The sequence below is a fragment of the Alligator mississippiensis genome, chromosome 3, assembly GCF_030867095.1.
Source record: "Alligator mississippiensis isolate rAllMis1 chromosome 3, rAllMis1, whole genome shotgun sequence".
NCBI lineage: Eukaryota > Metazoa > Chordata > Crocodylia > Alligatoridae > Alligator > Alligator mississippiensis.
Window position 1 is genome coordinate 263,116,898 of NC_081826.1, and position 20,997 is coordinate 263,137,894.

The 20,997-nt window shown below is 43.3% G+C and overlaps 1 protein-coding gene across 1 annotated transcript in view; it reads right to left on the reverse strand.

Moving 5' to 3' along the window:
- The window catches only part of IPO11 (importin 11), a 290,306-nt gene that overhangs the window by 128,179 nt on the left and 141,130 nt on the right, over positions 1–20,997 (reverse strand). The window contains exon 26 of the mRNA XM_006263744.4: positions 407–502. Coding sequence (XP_006263806.1) covers positions 407–502 — 96 coding nt within the window. The remainder of the gene's footprint in view (positions 1–406; positions 503–20,997) is intronic.

The following is a 20,997-nucleotide window of genomic DNA, read 5'->3' on the forward strand; positions in this document are numbered from 1 at the left end:
TTTAATATCCTGTAATTAAATTTGATTCCTATTTTCCTCTGCCCTATTTCTGAAGTCCCTACAGGGATGAACTTGGCAACTAAATGATTTCCTTGAACTACTGCTATAAGCCAAATAAAATACTTAATAAAATGTTATAAAAGCTCTAGAATATATGAATATATGAACTGGAAAAGGAAAGATGGAAAAACTACTATAGTGCACATGCAGTTTTTTCAAGAGGTAAAAAACTAGCACGTGAAATTATACAAAATACTGCTATTATAAGAGTCCAACTTTTTTTTTCTTAATTAAATCTACTTACCCAAATATTAGTATCTGGTTTCAAACAGATGGGAACGAAGTTGTAGCCAAATACTCTTGACACAAGAATCTAGGGTAGTTTAAAAAAACCCACAATTCTTACCTCTCCATCTATTATCCCCCTGAACACAGATGGTAAAAGTGGTTGAAACATCTGAGGTCCCAAAACTGGGTTTACTTTTAGGACATTTTCCACAACCTGTCAAAAACAGAACAAAGCACAAGTAAGATGCAATGAAAAACTACAACAGAAACTCCATGACTTGTATATACCATCTGATATCATTTTGATGGCAGAATTTTGGTTGCTACATAAACAGTTAAAATGTATTTTTCTAAAAAGTATTCTAAATATGCAAAACTGAAAAAATTTTTAACTACATAAATATTCTATAAAAGTTATATAAGGAAGCTAATATATATGTAAGTACTAAAGCTCAGATATATTTTTGGGTGTTTATCTGAAATTGAGAGAAAAATACCATATACAATTGAAGCCACAAAATAAAACTTACAAACATTATAAAGAAAAAATGTATTTGGGCGAGTCAGGTAGCAGAACAAGGTAAATTATCAGCTCCTATGCAGTGCGTTAGTTCTTCCTCCCACTGCCATAATGTCAGTAAATGTCTGAGTAGAAACACCAAAATGATCTAACAGTGGTGGCTAACTTACGTACCTCCATATGAGTTGTGAGAACCACCTATAATGCTGCCCACAAAAGTTGCTTTGTGTAACATAGGCTGTAAATCACATAGCTGAATACACTGCATTCGTTACTGATTTGCAATTCTGTTCTCCCTCCTCACCAAAAGCAAAATATTTGGACCAACAACTTTATGCTGTTGGACAGAATAAAAAAACAGTAATAGTGAAATTTAATCTAAATAATTTTGTTTTAAATCACTTAAATGATACTTTCAAGGTTGTCATTGTCATCCTTTCAAGAAGCAAATTAGTAAATCATATAGTAGAGTTTTGTAACATATATAATTTCCCTTCTACTGATCAGTCATCGGACCTTACTTTCTGACCATTAAGGATTATAAATTTTTGTCTGTTATTGTGTAATCTATTATATATTCCGTCAAAGATGAAAATATGGCAGGAACTATTCTCAACATAAAAAGGACAAAGTAGTATTAAATCAAATGTAACAGATGTTGCAAGCCTTTTGCACACTGACATTTTCTTCATAATCCTCTCTATTTTACTAAATTTCAGAAAGCACCACTCAAACTTTGAAACAAAGTTCTCATGAACATCAATCTATTTTGTTGGAAGATGGCTGGAAGCCAATGTGGGAAATCATAAGCATGAGAGTGTTAGGTTGACAACATTTGGATCTTGGGGAGCACTGGATTTGCAGCTGAAACTGGGCTTTAGTCTGTGGCTTCAGCAAAGCTGCTGACCACAAGGCAGATTGACATATTAAAAGTAACATTGCAAAATACTTAGGCAAGCAGTTTCCTAACAGTGAGATAGCGTGTAGGATATAAGGTGTAAGAAGAACAAAATGTAGCCCATCACCTATCGTCAGGAGATAAAGCAGAAGCAAGACTTTGGAGATGAAGGAGTCAGCAAGAAATGGTGATTGACCGAGAGAAGCCAGATTCATGGTGTTACGCATGTGCTCATAGCAAAAAAGGCATGTAAATGAACTAAATGTATAGGCAATTCCATACTAATGAAGTAAAAACAGTAAACAGAGGCAGAGCCTGAGATAGGATGAGAGATGGGTGGAACAAAGGAGGGGCAAAGGTGGAGTAAATGTTAATGAGCATTATCCCAAGGTGTATGAAATGTAAAAAGAACTAATGTTCACTGTGGCTCCCCAGTTTCACAGGCTGTGCGTCTGTGAGGGAGCTAGTCCAAAGCCGTCTCCATTCTGAATAAAGCTGCTGCGAGCAATGTGTGCTGGTGTTTGCTCCCTGCTTGCTCTGGCAAATGAGTAACAGGATCCATGAGCAATTGGATAGTCATCTTCCTAGTCGTTGGGCGCCGCATGGAGTCGGGGTCTAACAGAGAGTATCTAAGAAGACTTCAAGCTAAGAGTGCTTTCTGTATCAAAGAATTTGTAAGAAGGAAAAATCTCATACCTGTGTTAGGGAGAACAACTGAGATATGGCAAAATTAAGTGACCTAATTAAGATCACCCAGTGAATTTATAAGAGACCTGAAAGGAGAACCTGAGCCTCCTGAGAACCAAGATATATATGGCTGTAGTACAGGGTAAATTAGTCTGCACTGAAATCAATGCTCTAGATACCACAGCTCTCTACATAACACTGCTCTCTACAAAACACTCAGTTCTCTCTACATAACACTGCAATGACTTCTGTGACTTCAGCGTAGACATATATTAGACCCATGTTATAACTGTTAGCTTTGAATTGACTACCATTTCCCAATTTACAGCATGCAATAACGCAAGAAACAGCCCCACCCTTAGACAAGTGACTTAGCTTTGTTAATGTTCATGATTTCAGCAACAGCTGTGCAGCCCGAGAAATGTGTTAATTACCAATTAAGGCCTCACAGACCAGTGGTGGAGCTGATCAGAAAAGTTGTCAATTGCTAATTAAGGATTCACAAACCAGCAGTGGAGCTGACCAGAAGTTTGTTAATTGATACTTAAGGACTTTGGATAATAGAACCCATGGCTGAATGAAGGAGGCTCCCCCCTGGAAGGGGAACTGGAGCATTGGCTGAAAGTAAGCCAGAACAATAGGGCAGTTTTGTGCATGGAGGCACAGGCACGAGAGACGGGTAGTTTCCCTCAGGGACAGCAGATAGAGGTGTTTTCGGGATGGCATGAGTGAAGCCAGCATGGCTCTCTCTGGGACAGGTACACAATGTTACTTAGAGACTTTGAATGAGTCAGCCAGGGACCAGATGTATATGTAACATCCTGAGTAACTGTATCTTACTATTAGAATCCTGTTCATCCCAGACAGGGGTGACGTAAAAGAGGATTACAAGCCGCGGTACGCGGCATTGGCCGCAAGCAGCCATCTATCCGCAGTAGAGGGCGGGAAGAGCTGCAGTTTGTGTCTCCTGGATATTAGGAAGTGTGACCAAGCTTGCATAAACACATTATACCAGCGGGAGCCTGAACCCATATCAGCTGCAGGAGACAGCAGCAGTACGGGGAGTGGCATGTTGTAGTACTTATTAAAACTGGAAGCTTTATACCTGTGTATTTTACATTTTTTACTCCCATCAAGTCATGGCAGGAGAGAATGAGCAGAGGCAGAGGCAGCGGGGGCAGGGCCAAACATGTCTCTTTGATTGATCCAGGAATCTTGCTCACAAATAATTACCACTAAAAAATTCCCATTTCCTAAGAATTACCACATTGTTATCTAATATACCACACTTTCTTGCATACAACACACATTTCCCCCCAAAACTAAGCAATCAAAACTGGGGTGCATGTATTAAGTGGGCAAGCTGTTCTCTACACTAGAAAAGAAGCATGCACAGACAGACTGAGCATGTTATGCAGCTGCTCAAACAGTTGCTGCTTGTCTGGCTCAGCAAGCTGGCAGAGTGGAGCCCTTGGTTAACCCTCTAACAAACAGAGCTAATGTCTGATCACTGTAGCTTGTGCCCAAAACAGCAAGTGAACTGACTGGAGTATTTTGATGATGCCTGTGATGTGGAAACAACACTTTATTCACAAGAACTTAAGTAAAGAACTATTTACAGTAAAGAACTAGCAGCCACATCAGGAAGTTCCCGCTCCCTACTGCCTCACTCAAACTCTCTCCTGGGATGCCACATTTCCTAAACACACTGTTTTCAGGACTTATTCTAAGGAAGCACAAACACATTCAAATAATTTGGGAGAATTCTCCCAGGTTTGTTCTGATAGAAAAACTTACCTAAAGCTGTATGTACAGACATTCAATTACTGAGGCCCTGAAAAGGGGACAGTTTGCAGTGCTGACACTGTCCAGCCAAAGGGGTCCTTGTGCATTCATCTCAGCATGTGCTGCAGGCTCCCTTAGTCTGCTTGATGCCAGATGGCAGCAGTGCATAGGGCAGCCCTGACTGGCTGACCCAGACAGCTTATGGTCAGTCTGTTTCTCTGCAACAATGTGGGGATTGTGAAGGCGGCAGATTCTACTCTCACTGTCTCCCTAGTTGGGGGCAGGGGGAGATCCTGAAGCACTAAGTTGGGATCCACTTGACAAACAGAGGAAAGAGTGCCTTCACAGAAAGGCTCACTAACCTAGTGAGGAGGGCTTTAAACTAGGTTCGCCAGGGGATGGAGACCAAAGCCCTGAGGTACGTGGTGAAGCAGGACACCTGGAGGAAGAGCAAGCAGAAGGGAGCAACAGGGGAGGTGCTCTCACCACCCTGATTTCTCAGGAAGAATCAACTAGTTACTTCAGGTGCCTGTACACAAACGCATAGAGGCTAGGAAACAAGCAGGAAGAATTGCAAGTTTTTGCACAGTCATGGAACTATGACGCGATTGGAATAACAGAGACTTGGTTGGATAGCTTGCATGACTGGAGTACTGTCATGGATAGGTACAAATCATTGAGGAAGGATAGACAGCGGAGAAGAGGAGGAGTTGCACATTCTGAAAAAGAACCATATTATTGCTCAGAGCTCCAGTATGAAACTGGAGAAAGGCCTGTTGAGAGTCTCTGGGTTAGGGTCAGAGGGGAAAGCAACAAGTGCGATGTCGTAGTGGGGCTCTGCTATAAACCACCAGACCAGCAGGAAGTGGTAGATGAGGCCTTCTTCAAACAGCTAGTGGAAGCTTCCTAATCACAGATCCTGGTTCTCATGGGGAACTTCAATCACAATGACATCTGCTGGGAGGGTAATACAGCAGCGTGCAGGCAATCCACAAAGTTTTTGGAGAGTGTTGGGGACAACTTCCTGGTGTAAGTGTTGGAGCAGCCAAATAGGGGCCATGCTCTTCTTGACCTGCTGCTCACAAACAGGGATGAATTGGTGAAGAATGTAGTAGTAGATGGCAACTTGGGCAGCAGTGACCATGAGATGAGAGAGTTCAGGATCCTGAGGAAAGAAAGGATGGAAAGCAGCAGAGTAAGGACCTTGGACTTCAGAAACACAGACTTCAACTCACTTAGGGAACTTATGGGAAGGATCCTTTGGGAATCCAATCTGAGGGAAAGAGGAGTCCAGGAGAGATGACTGTACTTTAAACAAGTCTTACTGAAAGTACAGGAACAAACCATTCTGACGTGCAGGAAGACTAGCAACTATGGCAGAAGACCAGCTTGGCTTAGAAGGGAACTCTCTCCAGTAAACTAAATCACAAAAGGAAAGCTTACAAGAAGTGGAAACTTAGAAAAGCAACTAGGGAGGAGTATACAAGAGTATTGCTCAGGCATGCAGGGATGAAGTCAGAAAGGCTTCAGGAAGTGTGATTGGAGTTGCAGCTAACAAGGGATATGAAGGGGAACAAGAAAGGGTTCTACAAGTAAGTTGGCAGCAAGAGGAGAATCAGGGAAAGTGTGGGTCCCTTTCTGAATGAAAAAGGCAACCTTGTGAGAGAGAATGCAGAAAACGCTGAAGTGCTCAATGTTTTTTTCATCTCAGTCTTCACAGGCAAGGTCAGATCCCAGACTATGGCACCAGGCAGCACAGCTTGGGGAGGAGGTGAGCACACCTCAGTTCCAAAAGAAGAGTTAGGGACTATTTAGAAAAGTTGGACATGTACATGGGGGCAGATGGGATGCAATCAAGGGTGATGAGGGAGTTGACTGATGCAATTATAGAGCCATTAGCCATAATTTTTGACAACTCATAGCAATCAGGAGGGGTCCCAGATGATTGGAAAAGGACAAACATAGTGCCCATATTTAAGAAAGGGGAAAAGGAGGAACCAGGGAACTACAGATCAGTCACCCTCACCTCAGTCCCTGGAAAAATCAGAAAGCAGATCCACAAATAATCCATTTCTAAGCACTTGGTGGAGAAGGTGATTAGGAACAGTCAGCATGGATTCACCAACCTGATTGCCTTCTATCGTGACTGGATCTGTGAATGCGGGGAGACCAGTGGATGTGGTATACCTTGATTTCAGCAAGTCTGTTGATACAATCTCCAACAACATTCTTGCAGGCAAGCTAAGGAAGTATGGGCTGGATGAATGGACTATAAGGTAGGTGGGGGGAGTAGTAGATATGCTGGGGGGTAGAGCTAGGATTCAAAATGACCTAGATAAATTGGAGGATTGGTCCAAAAGGAATGTCATGAGGCTCAACAAGGATGAGTCCCAAGTCCTGCACTTAGGACAGAACAATCCCATGCACCAGTACAGGCTGGGCACTGACTGGCTTGGCAGCAGCTCTGCAGAAAAGGACCTGGGGGTTACAGTGGACAATAAGCTGAATATGAGCCAGCAATGTGCCCTTGTTGCAAAGAAGGCTAAAAGCATACTGGGCTTGCATAGGTAGGTGTGTTGCCAATAGGTTGAAGGAAGTGATTATTTCCCTCTATTCAGCACTGATGAAACCACATCTGGAGTACTGTATTCAGTTTTGGGCACCCACTACAGAAAGGATGCGGACAAATTAGAGGAAGTCCAGAGGAGAGCAACAAAAATGGTGAGGGGGCTGGGGCACATGATTTATGAGGGAAGACTGAGGGAACTGGGCTTACTTAGTCTAGAGAAGAATAGAATAAGGGGGGATTTAATAGCAGCCTTCAACTACCTGTAGGAGATTTCAAAAGAGGATGGAACTAGACTGTTCTCAGTGGTGGCAGATGAGAGAACAAGGAGCAACAGTCTCAAGTTGCAGCAAGAGAAGTTTAGGCTCGATATTAGGAAGAATTTCCTCATCAAGAGAGTAGTAAAACATTGGAACAGGTTACCCAGAGAGGTGGTGGAATCTCTATCCTTGGAGGTTTTTAAGATCTGGCTAGACAAAGCTTTGGCTAGGATCATCTAGTTGGGGATGATCCTGCTTTGAGCAGGAGGTTGTACTAGATGGCCTCCCAAGGTCCCTTCCAACTCTTATTTTCTATGATTCTATGTTCTCTTCTGAAACAAGCCACACAACGTAGAGACATTTGTTCTCCAAGAAAAACTCTCCTGGGAGTGATTTAATACTGGTTGTTCCCAGGTTATTTTTGTCCTGGAGCATCCATTTTTGTTTTGGGAGAAAAATCCTGAACATCTGTATAGTCGTGGTTTCTCCTAGGAGAGCAGTGACTCTCCCAGAAGCAGCTACAAGGCCTCTGTCATAGTTGGCCACAACTCTGGGAAAATCTTCTCTACATTCTGCCTTCCAAAAAAGGTGCATGTTTTATATGGGTTTGTTCTCAACATAAGAAAATATAGTATTTAACACAAAAATAGCCATGATAATTCCATAATATTTGTAGTCGAAAAGTGATTTTTAATTGCAAAGCATGCAAGTATTTTATTGTGCACCTTCATAATGCTTCTCTGTTTGAAGTATCAGGAGAAAGCTACTAAACACGGGGAGAGGGCAGGAGAATTTTCAAAAGGCACAAAAACAGCTGGGCACTTAAGGTTCACTGAGTTCCTAAGGGAAGAAGGGCTTTTGGGCTTTTGAAAATCTCACCTTTATATCTATATTCACCATTTAAATTATGATGTTTCACAAATGTTATTACATTTATTTAGATGTAATCTGTTTATTAAAACAGCCAATTGCCTGTCAGGAATGACTGGGGGGGGGGCAGGAGAAGGAGGGGGCTGGGATGGAGTGCCGCCACCTACCGCCCCATGCTGCTGCTGTCCTGCCTCTAGCAGGGACCACGAGTCAGTGCTGGCTTCGGCTCCCCCACCCCGTCCAGTCCTTGGTGCTGCCTACAGGCAGTAGGGTTGGGGAGCTGAGGCCAGCCCCCACCTACTATCTGGTCCTCGACGTGGCTTTAGAATCATGGCGGCACTCCCCCATGCTTGGAACACTCTGAAGAGTGCGAATAAAGCATTACGGACAGACAGACCGACCGACCTAGGCTCTTATAATATTAGAAAATACACAGTTATAAATGAAAGTGATAGTTATGAGAGTTCTAGAAAGTTGTGTGTGAAAGCTATATATGGAAGTCAAAGTACATGTATGTTGACCATAAAGCAATATTACAAAAATCATTATGTAGATAAACTCAAGCTATTAACTGTATTAACAAAAACCCAACTATACAAGGAAAAGCAACAACAAAAAATACCAACTGAGCCACCCAATTAAACAAAACAACAGAACAGCTTCTATTCCTCAAACCTCAGACCCACATACCAAAAACTTTCAAATACCTTTTTCTAAAGAGAAAGCCTACGGAGCCATAAAACAGGAAATCAGAAGTTAAAAACTAATCTTTACTTACTACTATTTACATGAACTTCTCAGCCATTTTTTCTGACAGAAACTTCATCCACCAATTACGAAAGGCATGCAACTATTAGCCAACTGTTTTAAAAATAACTTAACAAAAGAATTGTATGTGGCCAGTGTCAGAGAGGTAAGAATAGAACACAGGTCCCTAATATTTCAAATCCAGACTTTCCTCATTCAGTCATACAGATTTTCAGCATAAACCTGCTGGATTTGCGGATGGTAGAAAAACAAAACAAAATGCCTTACTTCCTACTTTAGTCAAGGAAAGAGCCCAAGATTTCAGAATGCTAATATTTTACTGCTGTCTCACAAATAGTTATGTTACCCAGTAACAAAACATGCTCCAAATTAGCTGATGATTAGGGACCTACCAAAATCAAGGATGCAGACTGCCAATTTCACAGGGAGATCACAGGGCTGGCCACCATTTTCATGGGCTTATCATGGTGTGCTTCCCCCATGCCTTTGATTGGCTGGGGGGAGGGGGGGCAGTGGCCTCACCCTTCACCACTGATTGGCTAAGAGGGCTGTCCTTTGTGAGGCTGTGCCCCTTCCTGCTGATTGGCGGAGTGGGGTGGGGCAGAATAGCAGGCAGCCCTTTCAGCCAATTAGTGGCAAGAGACAGGTATAACCGCTATCTTGGCTGCTCCCCTTCGCACCAGTGGCACACCCCACCCCCTGTGGGCTCTGAGGCCAGGTTGCAGCAGCCATGTTGACTGGGGGAGCCAGCAGTTTATTTTTGGTAAGTTGTTTTCCTCTGCAGATTTTGCAGACAATACCCAATTTCATGGACGATGCCCTACTAATTGAGTAGGTCCCTACTGAGTAGGTCTCTCACCTTGGAGAGATATTAAATTGGTAGCTCAAGCAGTAGATTTCTGTATTGGGAATATGAAGGCTATTGCTATTCCTGGTTTAGAATTAAGGCAATGATTTATGCATGTAACAGAACCAGTTTTTTTAACTGCCATATGAAAAAAGAAGACTATATTCTTCAACAAGAAAATATTAATTAAAATAGACTTTATAATTAAAGAAACAACTGTATCTATGCACTAAAACTTAATGGATGTTTTACATTTTGTTCATTTATCATTTACTTTGTATATTGATTTTTCATTCCTTAGTAGGTTTGCAATTAAGGAGGAATGTCCTTTAACCTTCACATAAAACACGTTAAGTTAGATATGCTTTCAGTATACATGGAATGGTTAAAGTACATTATCCACCAAAATTTTAATTAAGAAAATACTTTTAAATAACTGCTTAACTGCCATAGTTCTTGGCATGAAATAAGAAATTACTATAAATTACAAATAAGAATAAATAATTGATTACACAGAAGAAAAAAGATACAAGAAGCATATAATAAATTTGAGACATAACTTAGCCTTTACACACTGGTTAATCAGCCCACAGACTTCTGTTTTCAAATTTAATTATGAGAAATAGAGCAACAAACATGCCATATCTGTGAGATTTCTGCCTAGTTTTTAAAGTAGCCTAAAATAAGTTTGATTATTTTAAAAAGTACCATTCTGAACAACTATTTCATGCCACCAACTCACAGGCCTTTTTTTTTTTAATCTCAATTTGAAATTTGATTCAACAAGACATATTCCTGCAAGGTTTGGTTTGAGGAACAATAGTGATGTCCCTTGGGGGTTTTTGTCTTAATTTGGTTTCTTAGTATTGTATTACTATAGCTTTTATAATTTCAAATGCATATAGAGGCCTGCTACTTTAAAGGTCTCTTGTAAGCTGAAATGCTAAGCATATTTAACTATTTTGCTCAGAAATAGTAGAAAAAAATCAAAATAATATAGAAATACGGTCTCAATCTAGTCTGCTTCACAGTACAGAAACAGTAAATCTTTTGCATTACAATTCAAATAATTGAATAGCAAATGGTATTCTCCTACTCTTTCACTAGAATGAGAACAGAAAGGGTAAAGACAATTTCCCCATAAAAATCACGTTTCCAACACAGAAATCGTATGCATCGAATCGGCACTGATATAAAGAAAAATCAACTATATTGGAAATTGGCCTAATGTAGCCAATAATTTGACCAATGAATGCCTGTGCGCAGCTGCAGTGCAGCATCCAGGCAGTGAGAAGCGGAGGCCAGCAGCATGGAGAGTTGTGTGTAGCTGGTAAACCTGTTGTGGCAAAAGAGGAGTGGGGAGAGACATGGCAGGGGGGGAGGAGGCAGATCAATACCTCCTGTGGTGTGGGAGGAGTGGGGCAGGAGCTGGGGTATGTGTTGCCCTGCTAAGTCAGGAGCAGGAAAGAACCGCGGCTTGTCCAGGGGGCTTGGGGAGGGAAGCAGCAGCTCCTGCTGCTTCGCAACACTGGTCTGGGAGCAGCTTGTCTGGCAGATCGTCTGCTCATTTGACACCTCCTGCTGCTGCTCCTGCCGCTCATCCAGGAGGGCACGTGCGCCCCCAGATCTGCACGGGGTGGGGCGGAGCAGGGCAGGGTGGGCTGCAGCTGTGGGCCGGGGCCTGCGCTCCCAGTGCTGCTAGCACCTGCTCCAAGCATGGCGCAGCACAGCCCATGGCCCCAGCCCACAGCTGCAGCCCACCCACTGCAAATCTGGGGGCACATGTGCCCCATTCCGTGCCCTCCCAAATAAGCAGGAGTTGCCAGAAAAGCAGATAAACCACTTCCAAACCAGAGGCACGCAGCAGTGGGAACCACTGCCCCCCTTCCTGCACTGCCTGGATGAGCCATGGGTCCGCCCTGTGCTCATCCCAGCTGGGCAGCACCTACCCCAGCCCCTGCCACACTCCTCCCTCATGGCGGGGAGCATTGATCTGCCCCTCTCATGCCCCTCCCCCCCCCTTCACCGCAACAGATTGACCTGCTGCATGCAGCTGTGTCAGAAATCGGATCAGTATCAGCCAATATGCCTCCTTAAAAATTAGCTATCGGTATCGGCCCCCAAAATCTCTATTGGTGCACTGCTATTATTGGAAGGCTATGGAAAAATTTAGATTTTTCTCATCTCAATTCCTTGTTCACCCAACTGAAATTGATAAAGGTGTGTCTAATTTTAATTAGGCATAAAACAACTCAATGATTTGCACAGAAATTTTTAAAGTATAAAGCTGGAATTTATGTAAGAAAACTATTAGCTAAATATAAATGTGTATGTTATCCTTAAAATAACTTATAACTATAAAATTTGCCTTTTGCATTTCATTTGGTAGCTTTGACTTATATATTCATGCTTGTGAGCATCAGATTCTGCTCAGTGTCAAAAAAATTATACTGAATATTTTAAGAGAAATATTTACTCTAGATTGCTAGGGAAATGGGAAACTTATCCTCCTTACCTGAAAATTTCTCTCCTCAGAGACAGTATGTGCAGTAGTCCATCACTAGTGGATGAGCCATTTACCTGCAGGATAATGAAGTAGGTCAGAGCTGTGCGCTGGAGTGGGGCTGCCTTAAAGGACTTATCTGCCAGCTACAACCAGAAAGGACTCACAGCACAGCTAGAACTAATAATATGCTATGTGAATATTCAATAAAGTATGTACTGCACATTTCCCATTAGGGAATGTCTTTTCTTTAACAGAATTTTATTCTAGGCAAAAGCTTAGTAAAGCAAGAATGTATCTGGACTGTGAGACATGCTATCCTGAAGAATGAAAATTTAAAGGTAAGAGCAAATTTCTCATACTCAAGGAAAATCCATCCTTAATAAGCTAATACTTGCTATTATACCTGTTAGTTACAAGTTATTTCTAATAAATTTAATTGCATCAAGAAGTTAAATCACTTGTCCCAAGTAACACAGGGATAAGTGTCTTGGTTGACCTGAGAATACAATCCAAATTTTTTAGCCGACAATGCAGTCTCCTACCGACAGAACCATTACACCTCACAAACATAAAAAACTAAACAGTATATATGTGTATGTTGGGGGAAGGATTAGGGAGAGAATATATAAAAGAAAGATTATTTTTCCTTCTTTCTTATAAGTATGTCTAACATGGCTCTACCTTGCCTTTTAAAGACCTAAGTCAAAAGTGGAAAAAGACAAGGCCATTTTGCAGCATGTTCTGATCTGAATGGCTAGTAGAAAATTTAACAGTTATGTACAGTTTTTCTCTGGGCTGTGTGTGCTCTGAATGTTAAATAGGCAGCATTTTGCTTAGCCAAATACATTATAATGTGTTCATGGGAAGGACCTTTATATACATCAATGTATCTATATTGTTCAGAGTAGCAATATCTGATAAGATTAGGGACTATGGCTGCTTTCTCTCCTTTGTGTCACACAGTGTTATGAAAAGGCATTGGTATTTTATGTTGATTTTCTTCTAAGCATTGTGAGGGCCAGCATATTTCAAAGCTCTTTCAGACAAACCACATTATCACTTCTTGTGCCTTGTGAAATGCTGATGATAACAGGTCTGTTGGAGGACAAACCTTCCTGAATGAGAGAGTTTTGGTCTTCATTTATCAATGTTACCAGGTCCAAGATCCAATGTGCTGTCAATGATATTTTATTACTTGAGGCAAAGCATAGGAACATTGAATTCACAGGACTGAAAGATGGAAACATATTGCATTTTCACAGTAAGTTTCATGTCCTGTGTCAAACACCCACTTTGAGAAGTCTTGCAACATAACAGTGTTCTTTGGTGTGCTCAGCTCATGACAAAATAAACTATCGCTGTTTAAGCATTCAAGTAGCTAGGTCTGAAATCTACAGAAAAATTCTCCAGTTCTTTTAGGATAGCTTAACTGACAGGGTTTTCTGTAGGCATACTTCATGCTTAAATAAATTAATATTTGTACTGAATCCATAGCTCAGGGCAGATGCTGTGATTTTCTTTTCCCCTGAGGCCCTTTAGTTCTCTGATTTAGTCTGATCACCTTTTGGTCTGATGATTCCCTGTCTCAGCAGTTAAGTTGGTAAACATTTTGAAAGAATTTAGTGTGCTGTCAGTTCCCAGCACAGGAGTAATTTTATGAATATCCATACAGACCATTGTGTCAACCTGACTACGAAGGCACTGAAATAAGCCCTTTATGCACCTTCATTCAGAAGCACTAAAAACAAGAATTACTGTAGGAAAGGCAGCAAATAAGATGGAAGAAACATTCCCAAGTTAGTCTCTTTAACGTCCTTTTCTCCCTGAAGTATAGGTTTCCCTCACTTTATATGGGTTCTATGTGTGTGAATTCGCTCTTATGCGATGACCCTTTTTATACCAAAAATTTGTTATATGCGAGGTAAATTTACTCTTATGCAATTGGTGTAGTGGAAGCCTGTAGTCAGCTGTCTTGTGTGGTGCATTGTGGGAGTGATGCACACCAAAATATAGTCTCCTGTGTGGACTTGTGCTCTTTACTCACTGTCTGCAACATGTGTTTCTGTAGTTGCCATCCCCATTATAGTAACATTCACCACCTCCCTGTGTTTTGTGTACTGCCTGCTGTTGGTGAGTACTAAAACTGTCTTGTAGAAGTTGTAGAAAAGGGTCTGGGGGTCAGTACAGTTGAGGCCTTGAGACATATCCCTATTTCTTAGTTTGTAAAGTGGGTTCCCTTTATGTGAATTCGAGTTATGCACCGTTTTCCAGGAACACGTACAGAATAAAGCCAGGGAAACCTGTAGTACATTTAGACCATGTGATTTTAAGGATATAAATAGGTTTCTCTTGGCTTGAATGTTCATAATACAAGCCTCCATGGTTTATATTGCTTTTGTCCTATTCTCACAATGTTAAGCCATTTGGTTACCTATTCTTCATATAGGAATCGGGTGGGGAGACCATGGGTATAACAGTTTCTTTTTTTCAGTTTTTCTGTTGTGGATGGTGGCTTTGTAACACGAATCTCTGTTGACTCAACATAGTGACCATGAATCTAAAAATATGCAGAAGAATCTGATAGTCTCTTTTAAAGCTTGAGTAGAGAGCATTATATGTCTCTAAATGTTGTTAAACACAATACTGTTATAAAAATCTGTTTCGATATGCAAGCACAAATTAGCAGAAAGCTGTCCCTGATGTGGTGAATTTCAAATCCATAAAATGTCAAAAACTCCTTTGGTGACAGTCTCCTTCTTCACTTCTAATCCAGATTTCATCTTAAAAGGATATCCAATTCAGGGAAAATGTGTGTCCCTCGTTCTGAGATGCCGGACTCAATTGTACATTTGTGAATATTCATCAAGTTTATCGAGTTCAATGGCCTCATGCTGAAATAAATTGTTGCAGCAGCCAATACACCTAATTGGACATCTAATACCAGCACTGCACGCCCTTTCTGGTCTGTGATATCAAACGGATTCTTAAGGCAGTACTACTAAAGTGAATGACAGGATTACAATCCTGAAGTTGAGGTTTTTTATATTTTTAATTTCTTCTGGAATGCCTCAGATGTCCGTGTTGATGACAAATAGGGCTTCCTGAAAAAATGAGTCTGCTGCTGCTATGACTACAGGACAAATTGCATAGCATAGTTGAAGGTTTCATGGTTTTCAAGGCTCTATGCATCTTGCAGGAGCTTTGAAGTGATCAGGGTAAAGATTCTGTTGACAATTTTTTAAATCTACTTGCTCAATTTTGATTCTCTTTCACTCTGAAAGAGAAAAATCCTTCCTCAAGAGGAAGTCCGCCCCCTGTCTAACAGTAAATTTCATTTACTTTTCCAGTGGAGAGAAGTAATGCAACCACTTGCCAGGTTTGATCCTGATATGCCATGGGGCAAATGGAAATCCTAAACTGTCATACTTTAGAACAAAGATGGCCAACCTGTGGCACATGGCAGATTGGGAAAGGGCAGGCAACAGAGTGGCAAATAAAACATACATAAGAAAGCAAGAGCATTGTATCAGGCATGAAGCACAGAACAGGTAACAACAAGCAGAGCAGCAGCTTGGTCAGAGTAGAAAGCTGAGTTACAGACTGGGTAAGCGGACAGGATTGGACTGGCTCTCAGGTAGGGTTCAGGGATAATTTGTGGCATGTTTGCCAAAACAGTTAAACCTCAATGCTCTACAAGACAACTCATTAAAAGAAGACAATATAATCTGGGCTTGCCTGCTTGAGAACTTCTTCCCTTAGAGTTTCTTCTATGAAACTCTCTCTTTTCTTGAATACCCGCACATCACGAAGAGGGACATGCTCAGCTGGGATGGGCTCCACCTGTCCCCCAAAGGTAAGCGTGTGTTTTCTACTAGGTTGGCGGATCTCCTCCAGCAGGCTTTAAACTAGGCTCGTCGGAGGGAGGGGAGTACGAGGGCAGGGGAAGCTGTGGACCACCAAACCATGTGGCACCCACAAGGACAGCCCAGCCTGAAGAAGGAGAACGTTGGAAACCTGAAAGCCATGGGGACACCAGCACTACAGAACAGGTAAGAAACAAGAAGGTAAGAAACAATGGGCCCCTTGGGACTCAGAGCGGGGGGGCAGCAAAGGCACCAGTCGCAGGGCTCAAGTGCCTATATACTAATGCTAGGAGCATGGGGAACAAGCAGGATGAATTAGCGCTCCTGCTTGCACTAAACACCTATGACTTAGTGGGGCTAACAGAGACCTGGTGGGATTCATCCCATGACTAGGCGGTACATATGCAGGGCTATAGATTGTATAGAAAGGACAGGTCGGGGAAGAAAGGGGGGGGTGGGTTGCACTTTATGTCAGTGAGCAATATACATCAACCCTCATCAAGACAGAATCCGAGGTTGAGGAAGTAGAAGGATTGTGGGTTAGGCTACATGGGGGGCAAGGAGAAAGGGATTTGGTGGTAGGGGTCTGCTACAGACCCCCACACCAAGGGGAAGAAATAGATGCGGGGCTCCTGAGGCAACTCTCAGAGACCATAAAAGCTAAAGAGGCGGTAGTCATGGGGGACCTAAACTACCCGGACATCTGCTGGGAGACGCAGACAGCAAGGTCCCATCGCTCACTAAGGTTTCTAAGCTGTATACAGGACCTCCACCTGACACAGGAGGTGCATGGTCCCACTAGGGGGAATGCCATACTGGATCTGGTATTGGCAACAGGAGATGACATGATAGGGGACCTCCAGATTGGTAGCCATTTGGGAGACAGTGATCACCTTATAATAGAATTCAACATAAGACGTCGAGTGGGTAAGGTAACTAGTAGGGTGAAAGTGCTACACTTTAGGAAAGCTGATCTCATTGCACTCAGGCGATTAGTCAAGGACGCACTGCAGAGTAGGAGTTTTGAAGGGATGGGAGCCCAAGAAGGGTGGCTGTGCCTAAAGGAAACGATCCTTCAGGCACAAAGCAAGACAATCCCCGAGAGAGGCAAAAGAGGGAAAGGGGCCAGGAGGCCTCCATGGCTGACCAGAGAAATCCAGGGCAGCCTAAGGGCCAAAAGGGGAGCACATAAAAAGTGGAAACAGGGTGAGATCACTAAAGATGAATATACCTCCTCTGCTCGTGCTTGTAGGGAGGCAGTTAGGCGGGCCAAAGCTACCATGGAGCTAAGGATGGCAACCCAAGTAAAAGACAACAAGAAATTGTTTTTTTAGATATATTGGGAGTAAAAGGAAGGCCCAGGGAGGAATAGGACCACTGCTAAATGGGCAGAAACAATTGGTGACGGACAGGAGGGACAAGGCTGAACTCCTCAACAAGTTCTTTGCCTCAGTGTTCCTAAGCGAGGGGCACAACAAGTCTCTCACTGGGGTTGTAGAGAGGCAGCAGCAAGGCGCCAGACTTCCATACGTAGATCCTGAGATGGTGCAGAGTCATTTGGAAGAACTGGATGCCTTTAAATCGGCAGGCACGGATGAGCTCCATCCGAGGGTGCTGAAGGCACTGGCCGACATCATTGCAGAGCCACTGGCAGGAATATTCGAACGCTCGTGGCGCACGGGCCAAGTCCCGGAGGACTGGAAAAGGGCTAACGTGGTCCCCATTTTCAAAAAGGGGAGGAAGGAGGACCCGGGCAACTATAGGCCAGTCAGTCTCAACTCCATCCTTGGTAAAGTCTTTGAAAAAATTATCAAGGCTCACATTTGTGAGAGCCCAACAGGGCAAATTATGCTGAGGGGAAACCAGCACGGGTTTGTGGCGGGCAGATCGTGCCTGATCAATCTAGTCTTCTTCTATGACCAGGTTACGAAACGCCTGGACACAGGAGGAGGGGTGGATGTCGTATACTTAGACTTCAGGAAGGCCTTTGATACGGTATCCCACCCCATACTGGTGAACAAGCTAAGAGGCTGTGATGTGGATGACTGCACAGTCCGGTGGGTGGCGAATTGGCTAGAGGGTCGCACCCAAAGAGTCGTGGTAGATGGGGTCGGTCTCGACCTGGAAAGGTGTGGGCAGTGGGGTCCCGCAGGGCTCGGTCCTTGGACCGATACTCTTTAATGTCTTCATCAGTGACTTGGACGAGGGAGTCAAATGTACTCTGTCCAAGTTTGCAGACGACACAAAGCTATGGGGAGAAGTGGACACGCCGGAGGGCAGGGAACAGCTGCAAGCAGACCTGGACAGGTTGGACAAGTGGGCAGAAAACAACAGAATGCAGTTCAACAAGGAGAAATGCAAAGTGCTGCACCTAGGGAGGAAAAATGTCCAGTACACCTACAGCCTAGGGAATGACCTGCTGGGTAGCATGGAAGTGGAAAGGGATCTTGGAGTCCTAGTGGACTCCAAGATGAACATGAGTCGGCAGTGTGATGAAGCCATCAAAAAAGCCAATGGCACTTTATCGTGCATCAGCAGATGCATGACGAATAGGTCCAAGGAGGTGATACTTCCCCTCTATCGGGTGCTGGTCAGACTGCAGTTGGAGTACTGTGTGCAATTCTGGGCGCCGCACTTCAAGAGGGATGCGGATAACCTGGAGAGGGTCCAGAGAAGGACCACTCGTATGGTTAAGGGCCTGCAGACCAAGCCCTACGAGGAGAGACTAGAGAAACTGGACCTTTTCAGCCTCCGCAAGAGAAGGTTGAGAGGCGACCTTGTGGCTGCCTATAAGTTCATCACAGGGGCACAGAAGGGAATTGGTGAGTATTTATTCACCAAGGCGCCCCCGGGGCTTACAAGAAACAATGGCCACAAGCTAGCAGACAGCAGATTTAGATTGGACATTAGGAAGAACTTCTTCACAGTTCGAGTGGCCAAGGTCTGGAACGGGCTCCCAAGGGAGGTGGTGCTCTCCCCTACCCTGGGGGTCTTCAAGAGGAGGTTAGATAAGCATCTAGCTGGGGTCATCTAGACCCAGCACTCTTTCCTGCTTATGCAGGGGGTCGGACTCGATGATCTATTGAGGTCCCTTCCGACCCTAACATCTATGAATCTATGAATCTAGACTTTAAGAAGGCCTTTGACACAGTCTCTCACCCCATCCTCATTAATAAATTAAGTGACTGTGGCATTGATGCCTACACAGGTGGATGGGTAAAAAATTGGCTGATGGGGCACACCCAGAGAGTAAATGGGTTGGAGGAGGGCCACCCGCTTGGTGAGAGGGAAGCAGGACAGGCCCTATGAGAGACTGAGGGACCTGAACCTGTTCAGCCTCGCCAAGAGGAGGCTGAGGGGGGACCTGGTGGCTGCCTACAAACTCATCGGGGAGATCAGGAGCAAATAGGAAGAGCCCTTTTCTCCCCAGCACCACCTGGGGTGATGAGGAACAATGGTCATAAGCTAATGGAGAATAGGTTTAGGTTAGAGATCAGAAGGCAATATTTTAGTTAGGGAGGCCAAAATCTGGAACCAACTTCCCAGGGAAGTGGTCCTTGCCCCTACCTTGGGCAAACTGAAGAGGAGGTTGGACGATCACCTTTCTGGGTCTTGTGAACCCAGCATTCATTCCTGCCTGTGGCAGGGGGTCAGGCTACATCCACAGCAACACCATCATCCAAGGATTTAGTTACTTGGTCATAAAAGGCAATCAGGTTGGTCAGGCAGGACCCTCCTGACACTAGCTACTATGAAACTATGAAACAAGAGTGGCTCAGAGCCTCTAGCTGAGGGTGCTCCCAGTGTGAGGGTGTGGCATGAGCTCTCATGGCGGGGAGTCCTGCCAGCTGATCTGGGCTCCCAGCCAGAGGGGCACAGCACCATCAGCTGATCCTGCTCCCAGCTAAAAAGGAGGACCATGCATTCCAGCAGCTGAGATTCTGCAGCTGATGAGGCTCTTAGCTGCAAAACCGCATGATGTACCCCCACAGCTAGAAGCCCTATCAGCTGAGGGGGCTCCCAGCCACAGGAGTTTGCTCCTTCGCAGTGCAGGGGGAGCCCAGGATCGGGGAGCACCAGCAGAAAGGTGTGATGGGATCTGATGCTCAGGTCCACAACCATGCCTCCTGCCATACATGTATGGCATGGCAGAAAGCACAATTGTGTCGATGATGCATCAGATCCTATTATATCTTGATCTGCACATCTGGCAGGGGTCTCAGTGATTACTTCACCAAAACTATTTAATAGGGGTGGATACTTAAAGTAATCATTGCCCTATTAAATAGTTTTGGTCAAAATATTAAACAAAAATTATATTTATATCAAATAGCACAATTCATACAGCCATAATAATGCTAAGGCTGAATACAGCTTGACACAGAGACTACATGTGCCATAAGAAAAACAAATTCAAGAAACCATACATGATATTACATGAACACCTCAAAATATTGTGAATTCATGACACATTCCAGTGTCTTTCCCCATCAACACAATCCTGTCCCCAGTATAAACATTTAAATACTTCATATTCCTCTCAAATAACTTATTCTCTTAGAATCTCTTCCTCCAACACAATCACTTCCAACCCCTCACTATCAGTCTTTCAGGGAGAAAGAGGGAAAAAAAACTTATTAAGTACTTAAACCCTCCCCCCCCAAAGATGGTAGCTTACAACTTGTAATGATGCAACCACGACTTAGTTTGATTAGCCTCGAATTTCAAGAAAAATTCTGTGAGGACACAGTCACTAAGTTTCATTTTACACGATACAGTGAGGTACCATTAAACACAATAGTACTGTAATAGATTAGAAGATGAGGTAGATTTGGGAATGTCTAGAAAGTACAATGCAAACAGAGCTATAACATTTCCAATACCCAGAATAGTCTGCTCAGATCTAGCTTGGATATCTCTACGCTGCACTGCATTGTGCAACAAAATCATATCCTTGGATGCTTCAGCATGACATACCTTTGATTTCTCTTTTGTCAGTACAAATTAAGACAAACTGTGATAAGTACACTGTGCAGAGCTTCCAGACAAATATATAAAACAATATTGATAGAGCAGTGACTTGCATTTAAAGAGCAGAAATGAAAATGTCAGCTTTAATATGTATTTCTAACAGCATCT